The sequence below is a fragment of the Salvelinus fontinalis genome, chromosome 16, assembly GCF_029448725.1.
Source record: "Salvelinus fontinalis isolate EN_2023a chromosome 16, ASM2944872v1, whole genome shotgun sequence".
NCBI classification, from domain to species: Eukaryota; Metazoa; Chordata; class Actinopteri; order Salmoniformes; family Salmonidae; genus Salvelinus; species Salvelinus fontinalis.
Window position 1 is genome coordinate 35,345,874 of NC_074680.1, and position 15,288 is coordinate 35,361,161.

The 15,288-nt window shown below is 44.5% G+C and overlaps 1 protein-coding gene across 11 annotated transcripts in view; it reads right to left on the reverse strand.

Moving 5' to 3' along the window:
• The window catches only part of ctage5 (CTAGE family, member 5), a 30,478-nt gene that overhangs the window by 3,672 nt on the left and 11,518 nt on the right, over window positions 1-15,288 (reverse strand). For 10 of the 11 annotated variants that reach the window (XM_055865244.1, XM_055865243.1, XM_055865241.1 and 7 more), the window contains 10 exons: window positions 14,475-14,521; window positions 10,840-10,930; window positions 10,084-10,222; window positions 5,336-5,437; window positions 5,047-5,107; window positions 4,897-4,932; window positions 4,750-4,817; window positions 4,548-4,630; window positions 1,990-2,127; window positions 1,182-1,310 (listed from right to left, as the gene is read on the reverse strand). In XM_055865244.1, coding sequence (XP_055721219.1) covers window positions 1,182-1,310; window positions 1,990-2,127; window positions 4,548-4,630; window positions 4,750-4,817; window positions 4,897-4,932; window positions 5,047-5,107; window positions 5,336-5,437; window positions 10,084-10,222; window positions 10,840-10,930; window positions 14,475-14,521 — 894 coding nt within the window. The remainder of the gene's footprint in view (window positions 1-1,181; window positions 1,311-1,989; window positions 2,128-4,547; window positions 4,631-4,749; window positions 4,818-4,896; window positions 4,933-5,046; window positions 5,108-5,335; window positions 5,438-10,083; window positions 10,223-10,839; window positions 10,931-14,474; window positions 14,522-15,288) is intronic. The other variant, XM_055865239.1, reaches the window with a different exon arrangement.

Below are 15,288 nucleotides of genomic sequence, written 5' to 3' on the forward strand. Positions count from 1 at the left end.
ATTTAGACAAGCTGAGCTGAAGGAGGGGATCACACAGTCAGAAGTGTACAAAGCACAGGAGGTTGGTGGCACCTTCATTGGAAAGGCTCATGGTAATGGCTGGAGCGGAATAATATCAAACACATGCTTTCTATGTGTTTAATGCCATTCCATTCGCTCCATTCTAGCCATTATTATGAGCCATCCACCCTTCAGCAGCCTCCACTGGTCCAAAGGGGATTGGAGCGAAAAGCAAACACCTCTCTATCATATCAGAAACAAAAAACAAGCACACATTTAAATCATGATGCATTGAGTTAGTACACATCAAAACAGTGACAGTAGTAGGCAGGGTGGGCATGATGGAATTGTCAATGTATAATCAAAATACAGTGATGCCACATGCCAATTGCTCCCCCATGATAACTCAACTAAATAAATAATAGTTCCTAACTCCAGTGAATATTAGACATCTCAAACCAGGCTGAGGCCAGAATTTGGTTAGAGTAGCGTAGGGGCCCAGGTGACAAAGGCCAAAGTGTGGGTGGGGGAAAACTCTGGAACAAACCAGTGAAGGTTCAGGCTCCTCAATGCAGTAGTCTGCAGTCAGTGTGCCCAACCTGCTGACTCTGCCCATCTCTGTGGTCCTGTCACATGACTCAAGAGTTGAGGCTGGAACTACGACAACCGACCACATCAGTACTGGACAAATAGTAGTCATACACTCACTGACCTTTGCCTCACAGACTGACAACCAAAAGAGAGAATCTCAAACCTTTCACAGGGCCGGCTGACCACACTACAGCACCACAATCAAATAAAAATGTATTTGTCACGTGTCAAATACAACAGATGTAGACTTCACCTTGAAATTTAAATAGTAACCAAACTGAGGGGAAATATTTTGCTGTGAACAAATCTGACAGTTGGTTAACAAACATAACTCACTAACCTGATTACTAATTATCTAAAACCCAAAAGAAAGTCAGGGCCTTTTTACGTATAAAGATGGTAAAACATACTGAAATAAATAAATAAAGAACACATACCCTTTAGGGCTGATACTAAAAAAACAAATGAATGTGTAGAGTAGACTAGAAGATTAGAATATCAGAAGGATAGAATAACTTCTGTCTATTGTGATTGGAGCGGCTGCTGCCTGAGATCATAGGGGGGGCAATAGCGGGTGGTCATCACTGTACCTGGAGGGTGTATAGGTGGGCCCCTGCGATCCCTCTCCCAGGTGGGAGATATCGAGCCGCTGTCAGAGTGAGGACCACCACTACGATCAGAGTCCACCCCACCAGGGGGATCTAACAGGCCTCGGGATACTGGTTATGGGGGAGAGAGAGAAAGAGGGAGGGCAGAAAGAGAGAGCATGACAAAGAGCATATGAGAAAGAGAGGCGAGATATGTGGGAGTGGTTGGTGAGTGAGAAAGAGAGCCAGCATAATGTCAATGAGTTCATGAAGCATGGATGACAAAACCAAAACATGTGCAAAGACAACACTCCTCTCACTGTAGGTGATAGATATACTGTAGCAGCATAGCATTTCCTATTTTGCTGGTGCATGCTCACTGCCAAGGCAATTTAGACTATAAAGATAAGCATCTCTAACAGATGTTATGCCAACCTTCCAGCCAATCAAGACTTAGTACACATTTGTATTATGTGCTTAAGAACAGGTTTTCAGCGTTGTTTTAGTCAATAAGAAGACTATAAAATCCAAACTCTAATTTCATTGAATTAAATAATCAATTTATCCTGCAGATCATTTTTCTTAATGTCATTTTTACAAGGTCATGGCACATAGGAAATTGGTACTAAATACAAACGCAAAAATATTTATGCTAAATATAAACTCATAACATGCCATTTCAAAGAGTATAACATGGCACTGATGGTAAAAGGGCACACATGTCACAAGACATGTAAATTCAGCTGTGGTGTTATTGTATGACCGGAATGACCCAGGCCTGCAGTGCATTGACGTGGATTGGAGAGGTCACCTCTGCCTCCTGGTCCCATGGGAGGGAAGTTTGGAGAGAGGCGGGGCGGGCCATCCATCAGGGTAGGCGGAGACAGGAAGGCTCTGTTCTCAGAGGCTGGGCGATGTAGGGGGGAGGGGCCATACGGTGACCTTTCACCTGCAGGACAGATGGTTCAATGTACAGAATAATGACATAAATTCTAAAGCAACACCCAGAACACGATAGGCAAGCCATAAGACATCTAAATAGTTAACCAGTAGCTACAAGGACTAACTATCTGCATTGAACCTTTTTGCACTAACTCTTTACTGCTACTGTCCATCTATCCTGTTGCCTAGTCACTTTACCCCTACCTACATGTACAGTGCATTGGGAAAGTACTCAGACCTCTTGATCTTTTCCACATTTTGTTGCTTTAAAGCCTTTTTCTAAAATGGATTACATTACAATTTATCATCTACACACAATACCCCATTATGACAAAGCGAAAACAGGTCTAGAAATTTTTGAAATGTATAAACAGAAATACCTAATTTACATAAGTATTCAGACCCTTTGCTATGAGCCTCGAAATCGAGCTCAGGTGACTTCTGTTTCCATTGATCATCCTTGGGATGTTTCTATAACTTGATTTGAGTCCACCTGCGGTAAATTCAATTGATTGGACATGATTTGGAAAGATACACACCCGTCTATAAGCTCCCAGTTGACAGAGCAAAAACCAAGCCATGAGGTCGAAGGAATTGTCAGTAGAGCTCTGAGACAGGATTGTGTGGAGGCACCAAAACATTTCTGCAGCAGTGAAGGTCACCAATGACACAGTGGCCTCCATCATTCTTAAAATGGAAGAAGTTTGGCCGGGGGAGAATGGCCTTGGTCAGGGAGGAGACCAAGAACCCGATGGTCACTCTGACAGAGCTCCAGAGTTCCTCTGTGGAGATGAGAGAAACTTCCAGAATGACAACCCTCTCTGCAGCACTCCACCAATCAGGTCTTTATGGTAGTGGCCAGACGGAAGCCAATCCTCAGTAAAAGACACATGACAGCCCACTTGGTGTTTGCCAAAAGGCATCTAAAGGACTCAAGACCATGAGAAACAAGATTCTTTGGTCTGATGAAACCATGATTTACATTTTTGGCCTGAATGCCAAGCCTCGAGGAAACCTGGCACCATCCCTACGGTGAAGCATTGTGGTGGCAGTATCATGCTGTGGGGATGTTTTTCAGCGGCAGGGACTGGGAGAGGAGTCAGGATGGAGGGAAAGATGAATGGAGCAAAGTACAAAGAGATGTTTGATGAAAACCTGCTCCAGAGCGCTCAGGACCTCAGACTGGGGCAAAGGTTCACCTTCCAACAGTACAAAGACCCTAAGCACACAGCCAAGACAATGCACGAGTGGCTTCGGGACAAGTCTCTGAATGTCCTTGAGTGACCCAGCCAGAGTCTGGACTTGAACCCGATCGAACATCTCTGGAGAGACCTGAAAATAGCTCTGCAGCGATGCTCCCCATCCAACCTGACAGGGCTTGATATGATCTGCAGAGAAGAATGGGAGAAACTCCCCAAATACAGGTGTGCCAAGCTTGTAGCTTCATACCCAAGAAGACTCAAGGCTGTAATCGCTGCCAAAGGTGCTTCAACAAAGTACTGAGTATAGACTCTAAATACTTATATAAAATTTGATATTTCCGTTTTAAATTCATGAATTTGCACCAAAAAAAAAGGGAAAAAAAGTGCTTTCTCATTATGCGGTATTGTGTGTGGATTGAATAGGTTTTTTCCCCCTCAACAATCAATTTCAGAATAAGGCTGTAACGTAACAAGATGTGGAAAAAGTTAAGGGGTCTGAATAGTTTCCAGATACACATCTACCTCAATTACCTCGTACCCCTGCACATCAACACAGTACTGGTACCCAGTGTATATAGATTTTAAATTATAGCCAAGTTATCATTACTCGTTGTGTATTTGTTATTATTTCTCTCTCTGCATTGTTGGGAAGGGCCTGTAAGTAAGAATTGCACTTTTAGTCGATACCTGTTGTTTATGAAGCATGTGACAAATAATATTTTATTTGATGCACTCCTGTAGATCTGAGAGGATGGATATTATACAAATAATAATTAGGTGGGTGCTTACATCTGAACTATTTCACACATGTACAAGTGCATATGTGAATTGGAAAACTTTTTTTTTTGTTGCATATTACACTCCCCCTGATACACCCCTCGGAGAGTGGGGTCAGAGCCAAGGATCAGCAATTATTGACGTGACGCTGGAGCAATTAGGGTTAAGTGCCTTGCTCAAGGGCACATTGACAGATGTTTCACCTAGTCAGCTCGGGGATTTAGACCAGCGACCTTTCAATTACTGGTCCAACTGTCCTAACCGCTAGGCTACCTGTCGCCCATAACCAGTTTTATGCTATAAGCAGTTAACTTCATCTTGCATTTGGATTGCCGCCATATTGCTTCCCCCTATCCAACCCTCTCAATGTATGGAGTAGGGGTTACCGGGCGAGCTGAGATTTAGCAGAAGATATTTTTCCAGTTAGGGAGGTTTATTAGAGACTCACCTCTGAACAGAGGTCTGTCCATGTTATCCAGAGTATAGGGGTCTTTCTCCACGACCTCCAGCTTGAACTGAGTATCAGTCAATCTGCATGGAGACATACCACAGCTGGAGAATACTTCACTACAGGGAAATACTATTTTGTAGTGACAACTGCTATGTCTGGTGAAACTGACTTCAATAGAAAAGTATTCTTTAGTACTTACTTCTGCCTGAGGTGTGCATTCTCTCTTTTAACTTCAGCCAGGTCACGGTCAGCACCTCGTGCTGCTAGCTACAATGCAGACAGAGATTACAGACGATTTGCCTGAGGTGTGCTCCATATTGTATGTATGATGCAACTATGTACTTACCCAGTTATTGTGTGCCTTCTTTTCCTGAGAAGTTATCTGCAAGATGGAAAAATAATTAAATGCGTTATTGGCCATACATCATCATTGCACGTGGTGAATGTTTTTGCCCTCTCCCAGTCTCTTATGATTCAACAGTGTCAGATCTCCCACCTGGGTTTTGTAGGCCTGGTTAGTCTTCTCCAGCTCATCCTCCAGGTCTTGTGCTCTTTGCCTGTATGTGTGAAAACTGCACCCTGAGACAAGCACTCACAACAAAAACACCCCGCAAAGTGGAGTCTCATAGAATACATTGGATCTATTTGATTGACAGTAACTCCCTCTGGGGTGCACGCTTTGGTTTCTTGCCCTAGCACTTCACAGCTGATTCAAATAATCAAAGTTTGATGAGTTACTGGAATCAGCGGTCTAGTGCTTAGGCAAAAACCATGCAGAAACTGACCTGTAGCTGTTGAGCTCCTCCACGGCCAGGGTGATGCTCTTGTCAGCCTTGGTCAGCTTCTCGTCCTTCTGCAGACGCTCCCTCTCCTCCACAGTCAACATCCTGGCACCAGGGGAGAACACCCAGTATCAGACATACATTATCAGGCATAGTACAGTTCAATAGCCCCACTCTAATTAGTGAAACCTTGGTTACACTTCATTATAACTTTCATACATAAGCCATTATAAATTTGGTTATAAATCCTATATTAGCGTACGTTTCTATTTATGATTAGCCTGTATAGAATGCTTTGTGACTTAAAACCTACCCTAACCAGAAACCGTGGATAGATTGTAGCATTCACGCGAAACTGAAACCGCGAACCACCACATTTAACAAGGCGACTGGTAATATGGCAATATTAACAGTGTAGTTATTCACTCCGCAAGGCAATCAAACAAGCTAAACGTCAGTATAGATATAAAGCGGAGTCGCAATTCAACGGCTCAGATATGAGACGTATGTGGCAGGGACTACAAAAGGAAAACCAGCCGCGTTGCCGAGACCGACGTCTTGCTTCGGACAGGCTAAACACATTCTATGCACGCTTTGAGGATAACAGTGCCACCGACGCGGTCCGCTACCAAGGAATGTGAGCTTTCCTTCTCTGTCGCCGATGTGAGTAAAACCCTCGCAAGGCTGCCTGGCGAGACGGCATCACTAGCCGCGTCGTCAGAGCATGCGCAGACCAGCTGGCTGGTGTGTTTACGGATATATTCACTTTCTTCCTATCCCAGTCTTCTGTCCCCACATGCTTAAAGATGGCCACCATTGTTCCTGTACCCAAGAAGGCAAAAGGTAACTGAACTTAATGACTATTGCCCTGTAGCACTTCTGTCATCATGAAGTGCTTTGAGAGACTAGTCAAGGATCATATCACCTCTACCTTACCTGCCACCCTAGACCCACTTCAGTTTGCTTACCATCCTAATAGATCCACAGAGGATGCAGTCGCCATCACTCTGCCCTACCCCATCTGGACAAGACCAATATCTATGTAAGAATGCTGTTTATTGACTATAGCTCAGCATTCAACACCATAGTACCCTCCAAGCTCATCAAAGCTCGAGGCCCTAGGTCTGAAACCCGCCCTGTGCAACTGGGTCCTGGACTTCCTGACGGGCCGCCCCCAAGTGTTCACCCGTGACCAAGCATGCCTCCAACTCAATCATCAAGTTTGCAGATGACACAACAGTAGTAGGCTTGATTACCAACAATGATGAGACAGCCTTCAGGGAGGAGGTGAGGGCTCTGGGAGTGTGGTGCCAGAAAAACAACCTCTCACTCAATGGCAACAAAACAAAAAGGAGATGATCGTGGACTTCAGGAAACAGCAGAGGGTGCACCCCCCTATCTACATCGACGGGACTGCAGTGGAGAAGGTGGAAAGCTTCAAGTTCCTTGGCGTACACACCACAGACAAACTGAAATGGTCCACCCACACAGACAGCGTGGTAAAGAAGGCGCAACAGAGCCTCTTCAACATCAGGAGGCTAAGGAAATTTGGCTTGTCACCTAAAACCCACAAACTTTAACAGATGCACAATTGAGAGCATTCTGTCGGGCTGTATCACCACCTGGTATGGCAACTGCACCGCCCGCAACAGCAAGGCTCTCCAGAGGGTTGTGCGGTCTGCCCAACACATTACCAGGGGAAAACTACCCCGCCCTCCATGACACCTACAGCACCCGATGTCATATTTTTTTTATTTCACCTTTATTTAACCAGGTGGGCTAGTTGAGAACAAGTTCATTTACAACTGCGACCTGGCCAAAATAAAGCAGAGCAGTGCGACACAAAACAACAGAGTTACACATGGAATAAACAAACATACAGTCAGTAATACAATAGAAAAAATCTATATGCAGTGTGTGCAAATGAGGTAGGATAAGAGGTAAGTCAATAAATAGGCCGTAGTGGCAAAATAATTACATTAGAGCAATTAAACACTGGAGTGATAGATGTGCAGAAGATGAGTGTGCAATTAGAGATACTGGGGTGCAAAATAAATAACAGTATGGGGATGAGGTAGTTGGATGGGCTATTTACAGATGGGCTGTGTACACGTGCAGTGATCTGCTCTGACAGCTGGTGCTTAAAGTTAGTGAGGGAGATATGAGTCTCCAGCTTCAGTGATTTTTGCAGTTGGTTCGAGTCATTGGCAGCAGAGAACTGGAAGGAAAGGCGGACAAAGGAGGAATTGGCTTTGGAGGTGACCAGTGAAATATACCTGCTGGAGCGCGTGCTACTGGTGGGTGCTGCTATGGTGACCAGTGAGCTGAGATAAGGCGGGGCTTTACCTAGCAAAGACATTATAGATGACCTGGAGCCAGTGGGTTTGGTGACGAATATGAAGCGAGGGCCAGCCAACGAGAGCATACAGGTTGCAGTGGTGGGTAGTATATGGGGCTTTGATGACAAAACGGATGGCACTGTGTTAGACTGAATCTGATTTGCTGAGTAGAGTGTTGAAAGCTATTTTGTAAATGACATGGCCGAAGTCAAGGATCGGTAGGATAGTCAGTTTTACAAGGGTATGTTTTGGCAGCATGAGTGAAGGATGCTTTGTTGTGAAATAGGAAGCAGATTCTAGATTTAATTTTGGATTGGAGATGCTTAATGTGAGTCTGGAAGGAGAGTTTACAGTCTAACCAGACACCTAGGTATTTGTAGTTGTCCACATATTCTAAGTCAGAACCATCCAGAGTAGTGATGCTGGACGGGCGGGCAGCGATCGGTTGAAGAGCATGCATTTAGGTTTACTTGCATTTAAGAGCAGTTGGAGGCCACGGAAGGAGAGTTGTATGGCATTGAAGCTCGTCTGGAGGTTAGTTAACACAGTGTCCAAAGAAGGGCCAGAAGTATACAGAATGGTGTCATCTGCGTAGAGGTGGATCAGAGAATCACCAGCAGCAAGAGCGACATCATTGATGTATACAGAGAAAAAGAGTCGGCCCGAGAATTTAACTCTGTGGCACCCCCATAGAGACTGCCAGAGGTCCGGACAACAGGCCCTCCGATTTGACACTGAAATTATCTGAGAAGTAGTTGGTGAACCAGGCGAGGCAGTCATTTGAGAAACCAAGGCTGTTGAGTCTGCCGATAAAAATGTGGTGATTGACAGAGTCGAAAGCCTTGGCCAGGTCGATGAATACAGCTGAACAGTATTGTCTCTTATCGATGGCGGTTATAATATCGTTTAGGACCTTGAGCGTGGCTGAGGTGCACCCATAACCAGTTCGGAAACCAGATTGCATAGCGGAGAAGGTACGGTGGGATTTGAAATGGTCGGTGATCTGTTAACTTGGCTTTCGAAGACCTTAGAAAGAAAGGGTAGGATAGATCTAGGTCTGTAGCAGTTTGGGTCTGGAGTGTCCCCCCCTTTGAAGAGGGGGATGACCGCAGCAGCTTTCCACTCTTTGGGGATCTCAGAGGATACGAAAGAGGATTAACAGGCTAGTAATAGGGGTTGCAACCATTTCGGCGGATAATTTTAGAAAGAGAGGGTCCAGATTGTCTAGCCCGGCTGATTTGTAGGGGTCCAGATTTTGCAGCTCTTTCAGAACATCAGCTATCTGGATTTGGGTGAAGGAGAAATGGGGGAGGCTTGGGCAAGTTGCTGTGGGGGGTGCAGGGCTGTTGACCGGGGTAGGGGTAGCCAGGTGGAAAGCATGGCCAGCCATAGAAAAATGCTTATTGAAATTCTCAATTACAGTGGATTTATTGGTGGTGACAGTGTTTCCTAGCCTCAGTGCAGTGGGCAGCTGGGAGGTGCTCTTATTCTCCATGGACTTTAGTGTCCCAGAACTTTTTGGAGTTTGTGCTACAGGATGCAAATTTCTGTTTGAAAAAGCTAGCTTTAGCTTTCCTAACTGACTGATTATATTGGTTCCTAACTTCCCTGAAAAGTTGCATATCGCAGGGGCTGTTCAATACTAATGCAGTACGCCACAGGATGTTTTTGTGCTGGTCAAGGGCAGTCAGGTCTGGAGTGAACCAAGGGCTATATCTGTTTCTTGGTTCTAAATTTTTTGAACGGGGAGTAAGGAAGGCCAAAAAGATCATCAAGGACATCAACCACCTGAGCCACTGCCTGTTCACCCCGCTATCATCCAGAAGGCGAGGTCAGTACAGGTGCATCAAAACTGGGGCCGAGAGACTGAAAAACAGCTTCCATCTCAAGGCCATCAAACTGTTAAACAGCCATAACTAGCACATTAGAGACTGCTGCCTATAGGCATAGACTAGGAATCACTGGCCACTTGAAGGAATGGAACACGAGTCACTTGAATAATGTTTACATACCTGGCATTACACATCTCATATGTATATACTGTATTCTATACTGTTCTACGGTATCTTAGTCACTTAATTCTTACATATCTTGCATTACTCATCTGTATATACTGTTTTTCTATACTATTCTACTGTATCTTAGTCCGTTCCGCTCTGACATCGCTCGTCCATATGTATATAGTCTTAATTCAGTCCTACTTAGATTTGTGTAATTTATTAGATTTTATTTGTTAGATATTTCTTGTTACATATTACTGCACTGTCAGCGCTAGAAGCACAAGAATTTCACTACACCCGCAATAACATCTGACAATCACATGTATGTGACCAATAAAATGTTATTTGATTTGAATGTTTATAGATGAAGCTGTGCATTTGGGTCAGCGTTGGTGTGGCTCCTGGTCAGTACCTGTGTAGTTTGAGCTCATTCTCCTGGTACATCTCTGTCATGATCTGCAGTTTCTGCTGGAGTTTCTGCACCTGGCTCGTGTACTTCTCACTGTCTGTCTGCAGAGAGGCCTTCTCATTCTCCAGGTTCAGAATCCCCTCTACAACACAACAGTAAAGCTGTTTAGTCCAGGTCTAGGCTCAAAGGGATACTTTGGTAATGAGGCCCTTTAATCAACTTCCCCAAAGTCAGATGAACTTGTGGATACCAGTTTTATGTATCTCTGTCCAGTATGAAGGAAGTTAGAGGTAGTTTCACAAACCAATGCTAACTAGCTTCAGTACAATAACTTGAAGCCTATGGTATCTACTCGTAATGCTAAGTATCCCTTTAATCTGTGTCTGGGAAACCGACCATTTGTCTTTGCATCTTGATTATTCCCAAAACACCCTCGCTTTTCTTGAACTAACCCTAGTATTTGGCTTTTATTACTTGCACTGACTTTGCTAATAGCTACTTCTTGAGGAAAACGTGTACTTACTATGACTGCGATGTGGTTCTCACCTAAATATTTTAATATTAATGCACTAACTAAGTCGCTCTGGATAAGAGCATCTGCTAAATGACAAAAATGTAAAAATGGTCTGTTATCATGAAAACAGCTATTGAAGTATCTTTCAATAGACCTACATTTTATGTACATTATAAAACAAATGTTGTTTTGTTACCCACCGTGATCAGAGGAATTACTATTGAACAGCTGACTACTCTGCTTACCTTGGAGATCCTCCTTGGCCTTGACTTCATCTGCTAGCTTAGCAAACACCCTGTCCTTGTCTTCATCCACCGACTTCAAGTCTGCATTCATCTAAAGAGAAAAAAACAAGTCTCATATCTTCCATTTATTTATTTTATTTTTATTTTTATTTCACCTTTATTTAACCAGGTAGGCAAATTGAGAACACGTTCTCATTTACAATTGCGACCTGGCCAAGATAAAGCAAAGCAGTTCGACACATACAACAACACATAGTTACACATGGAGTAAAACAAACATACAGTCAATAATACAGTGAAAATAAGTCTATATACAATATGAGCAAGTGAGGTGAGATAAGGGAGGTGAAGGCAAACAAAATATATATATAAATAAATAAAAAAATATATAAAAAGGCCATGGTGGCGAAGTAAATACAATATAGCAAGTAAAAAAAATAACACTGGAATGGTTGGTTTGCAGTGGAAGAAGGTGCAAAGTAGAGATAGAAATAATGGGGTGCAAAGGAGCAAAATAAATAAATACAGTAGGTAAAGAGGTAGTTGTTTGGGCTAAATTATAGATGGGCTATGTACAGGTGCAGTAATCTATGAGCTGCTCTGACAGCTGGTGCTTAAAGCTAGTGAGGGAGATAAGTGTTTCCAGTTTCAGAGATTTTTGTAGTTCGTTCCAGTCATTGGCAGCAGAGAACTGGAAGGAGAGGCGGCCAAAGGAAGAATTGGTTTTGGGGGTGACCAGAGAGATATACCTGCTGGAGCGCGTGCTACGGGTGGGCGTTGCTATGGTGACCAGCGAGCTGAGATAAGGGGGAACTTTACCTAGCAGGGTCTTGTAGATGACCTGGAGCCAGTGGGTTTGGCGACGAGTGTGAAGCGAGGGCCAGCCAACGAGAGCGTACAGGTCGCAGTGGTGGGTAGTATATGGGGCTTTGGTGACAAAACGGATGGCACTGTGATAGACTGCATCCAATTTATTGAGTAGGGTTTTGGAGGCTATTTTGTAAATGACATCACCGAAGTCGAGGATTGGTAGGATGGTCAGTTTTACAAGGGTATGTTTGGCAGCATGAGTGAAGGATGCTTTGTTGCGGAATAGGAAGCCGATTCTAGATTTAACTTTGGATTGGAGATGCTTGATGTGAGTCTGGAAGGAGAGTTTACAGTCTAACCAGACACCTAGGTATTTGTAGTTGTCCACATATTCTAAGTCAGAGCCGTCCAGAGTAGTGATGCTGGACAGGCGGGCAGGTGCAGGCAGCGATCGGTTGAAGAGCATGCATTTAGTTTTACTTGTATTTAAGAGCAATTGGAGGCCACGGAAGGAGAGTTGTATGGCATTGAAGCTCGCCTGGAGGGTTGTTAACACAGTGTCAAGAGAAGGGCCAGAAGTATACAGAATAGTGTCGTCTGCGTAGAGGTGGATCAGAGACTCACCAGCAGCAAGAGCGACATCATTGATGTATACAGAGAAGAGAGTCGGTCCAAGAATTGAACCCTGTGGCACCCCCATAGAGACTGCCAGAGGTCCGGACAACAGACCCTCCGATTTGACACACTGAACTCGATCAGAGAAGTAGTTGGTGAACCAGGCGAGGCAATCATTAGAGAAACCAAGGCTGTCGAGTCTGCCGATGAGGATGTGGTGATTGACAGAGTCAAAAGCCTTGGCCAGGTCAATGAATATGGCTGCACAGTACTGTTTCCTATCGATAGCGGTTAAGATATCGTTTATGACCTTGAGCGTGGCTGAGGTGCACCCATGACCAGCTCTGAAACCAGATTGCATAGCGGAGAAGGTATGGTGGGATTCGAGATGGTCGGTAATCTGTTTGTTGACTTGGCTTTCGAAGACCTTAGAAAGGCAGGGTAGGATAGATATAGGTCTGTAGCAGTTTGGGTCTAGAGTGTCTCCCCCTTTGAAGAGGGGGATAACCGCAGCTGCTTTCCAATCTTTGGGAATCTCAGACGACACGAAAGAGAGGTTGAAAAGGCTGGTAATAGGGGTGGCAACAATTTCAGCAGATTTAGAAAGAAAGGGTCCAGATTATCTAGCCCGGCTGATTTGTAAGGGTCCAGATTTTGCAGCTCTTTCAGAACATCAGCTGACTGTATTTGGGAGAAAGAGAAATGGGGAAGGCTTGGGCGAGTAGCAGAGGGGAGGGCAGTGCTGTTGACCGGGGTAGGGGTAGCCAGGTGGAAAGCATGGCCAGCCGTAGAAAAATGCTTATTGAAATTCTCAATTATAATGGATTTGTCGGTGGTGACAGTATTTCCTATCTTCAGTGCAGTTGGAAGCTGGGAGGAGGTGTTCTTATTCTCCATGGACTTTACAGTGTCCCAGAACTTATTTGAGTTTGTGTTGCAGGAAGCAAATTTCTGCTTGAAAAAGCTAGCCTTGGCTTTTCTAACTGCCTGTGTATACTGGTTTCTAGCTTCCCTGAAAAGTTGCATATCACGGGGGCTGTTCGATGCTAATGCAGAACGCCATAGGATGTTTTTCTGTTGGTTAAGGGCAGTCAGGTCAGGAGAGAACCAAGGGCTATATCTGTTCCTGGTTCTAAATTTCTTGAATGGGGCATGCTTATTCAAGATGGTGAGGAAGGCATTTTTAAAAAATATCCAGGCATCCTCTACTGACGGGATGAGATCAATATCCTTCCAGGATACCTCGGCCAGGTCGATTAGAAAGGCCTGCTCGCTGAAGTGTTTCAGGGAGCGTTTGACAGTGATGAGTGGAGGTCGTTTGATCGCTGACCCATTACGGATACAGGCAATGAGGCAGTGATCGCTGAGATCTTGGTTGAAAACAGCAGAGGTGTATTTGGAGGGCAAGTTGGTTAGGATGATGTCTATGAGGGTACCCGTGTTTACGGAATTGGGGTGATACCTGGTAGGTTCATTGATAATTTGTGTGAGATTGAGGGCATCAAGCTTAGATTGTAGGATGGCTGGGGTGTTAAGCATGTTCCAATTTAGGTCGCCTAGCAGCACAAGCTCTGAAGATAGATGGGGGGAAATCAGTTCACATATGGTGTCCAGAGCACAGCTGGGGGCAGAGGGGGGTCTATAGCAGGCGGCAACAGTGAGAGACTTGTTTTTAGAGAGGTGGATTTTTAAAAGTAGGAGTTCAAATTGTTTCGGAACAGACCTGGATAGTAAAACAGAACTCTGCAGGCAATCCTTGCAGTAGATTGCAACACCGCCCCCTTTGGCCGTTCTATCTTGTCTGAAAATCTTGTAGTTAGGGATGAAAATGTCAGAATTTTTGGTGGTCTTCCTAAGCCAGGATTCAGACACGGCTAAAACATCTGGGTTGGCAGAGTGTGCTAAAGCAGTGAACAAAACAAACTTAGGGAGGAGGCTTCTAATGTTAACATGCATGAAACCAAGGCTATTACGGTTACAGAAGTCATCAAAAGAGAGCGCCTGGGGAATAGGAGTGGAGCTAGGTACTGCAGGGCCTGGATTCACCTCTACATCACCAGAGGAACAGAAGAGGAGTAGGATAAGGGTACGGCTAAAAGCTATGAGAATTGGTCGTTTGGAACGTCTAGAACAGAGAGTAAAAGGAAGTGATTTATCACTGATAAGAGTTTTGTTTTTAAGCCATAATTTCAGTTGAAGAGAAGACATACCTTGGCTGCATGAATGAGTTTCTGTATTCTTTGTCGTTGATGGTTATCTGTGGACCAAAAAATACAAACAAATAAGTTAAATCTGGGAAGACACATACACATATGTAGACACATCCCTCAGTCAATATCTTGACTCCTTAAAAAAATAAATCCAATGATGGCTGTGCATAACGATCCAAAGAGATGATGAGCAAAAGCCTGCTGACCATGCCTTACTCTCCTTTCGTGGCCTCCAACTGCTCTTAAATGCAAGTAAACCTAAATGCATGCTCTTCAGCTGATCGCTGCCCGCCCGTCCAGCATCACTACTCTGGACGGTTCTGACTTAGAATATGTGGACAACTGCCTAGGTGTCTGGTTAGACTGTAAACTCTCCTTCCAGACACACATTAAGCATCTCCAATCCAAAATTAAATCTAGAATCAGCTTCCTATTTCGCAACAAAGCAGCCTTCACTCATGCTGCCAAACATACCATCGTTAAACTGACTATCCTACCGATCCTTGACTTCGGCGATGTCATTTACAAAATGGCCTCCAACACTCTACTCAGCAAATTGGATGCAGTCTATCACAGTGCCATCCGTTTTGCCACCAAAGCCCCATATACTACCCACCACTGCGATCTGTATGCTCTCGTTGGCTGGCCCTCGCTTCATACTCGTCACCAAACCCACTGGCTCCAGGTCATCTATAAGGTCTTTGCTAGGTCAAGCCCCACCTTATCTCAGCTCACTGGTCACCATAGCAGCACCCACCCGTAGCACGCGCTCCAGCAGGTTTATTTCACTGGTCACCCCCAAAGCCTATTCCTA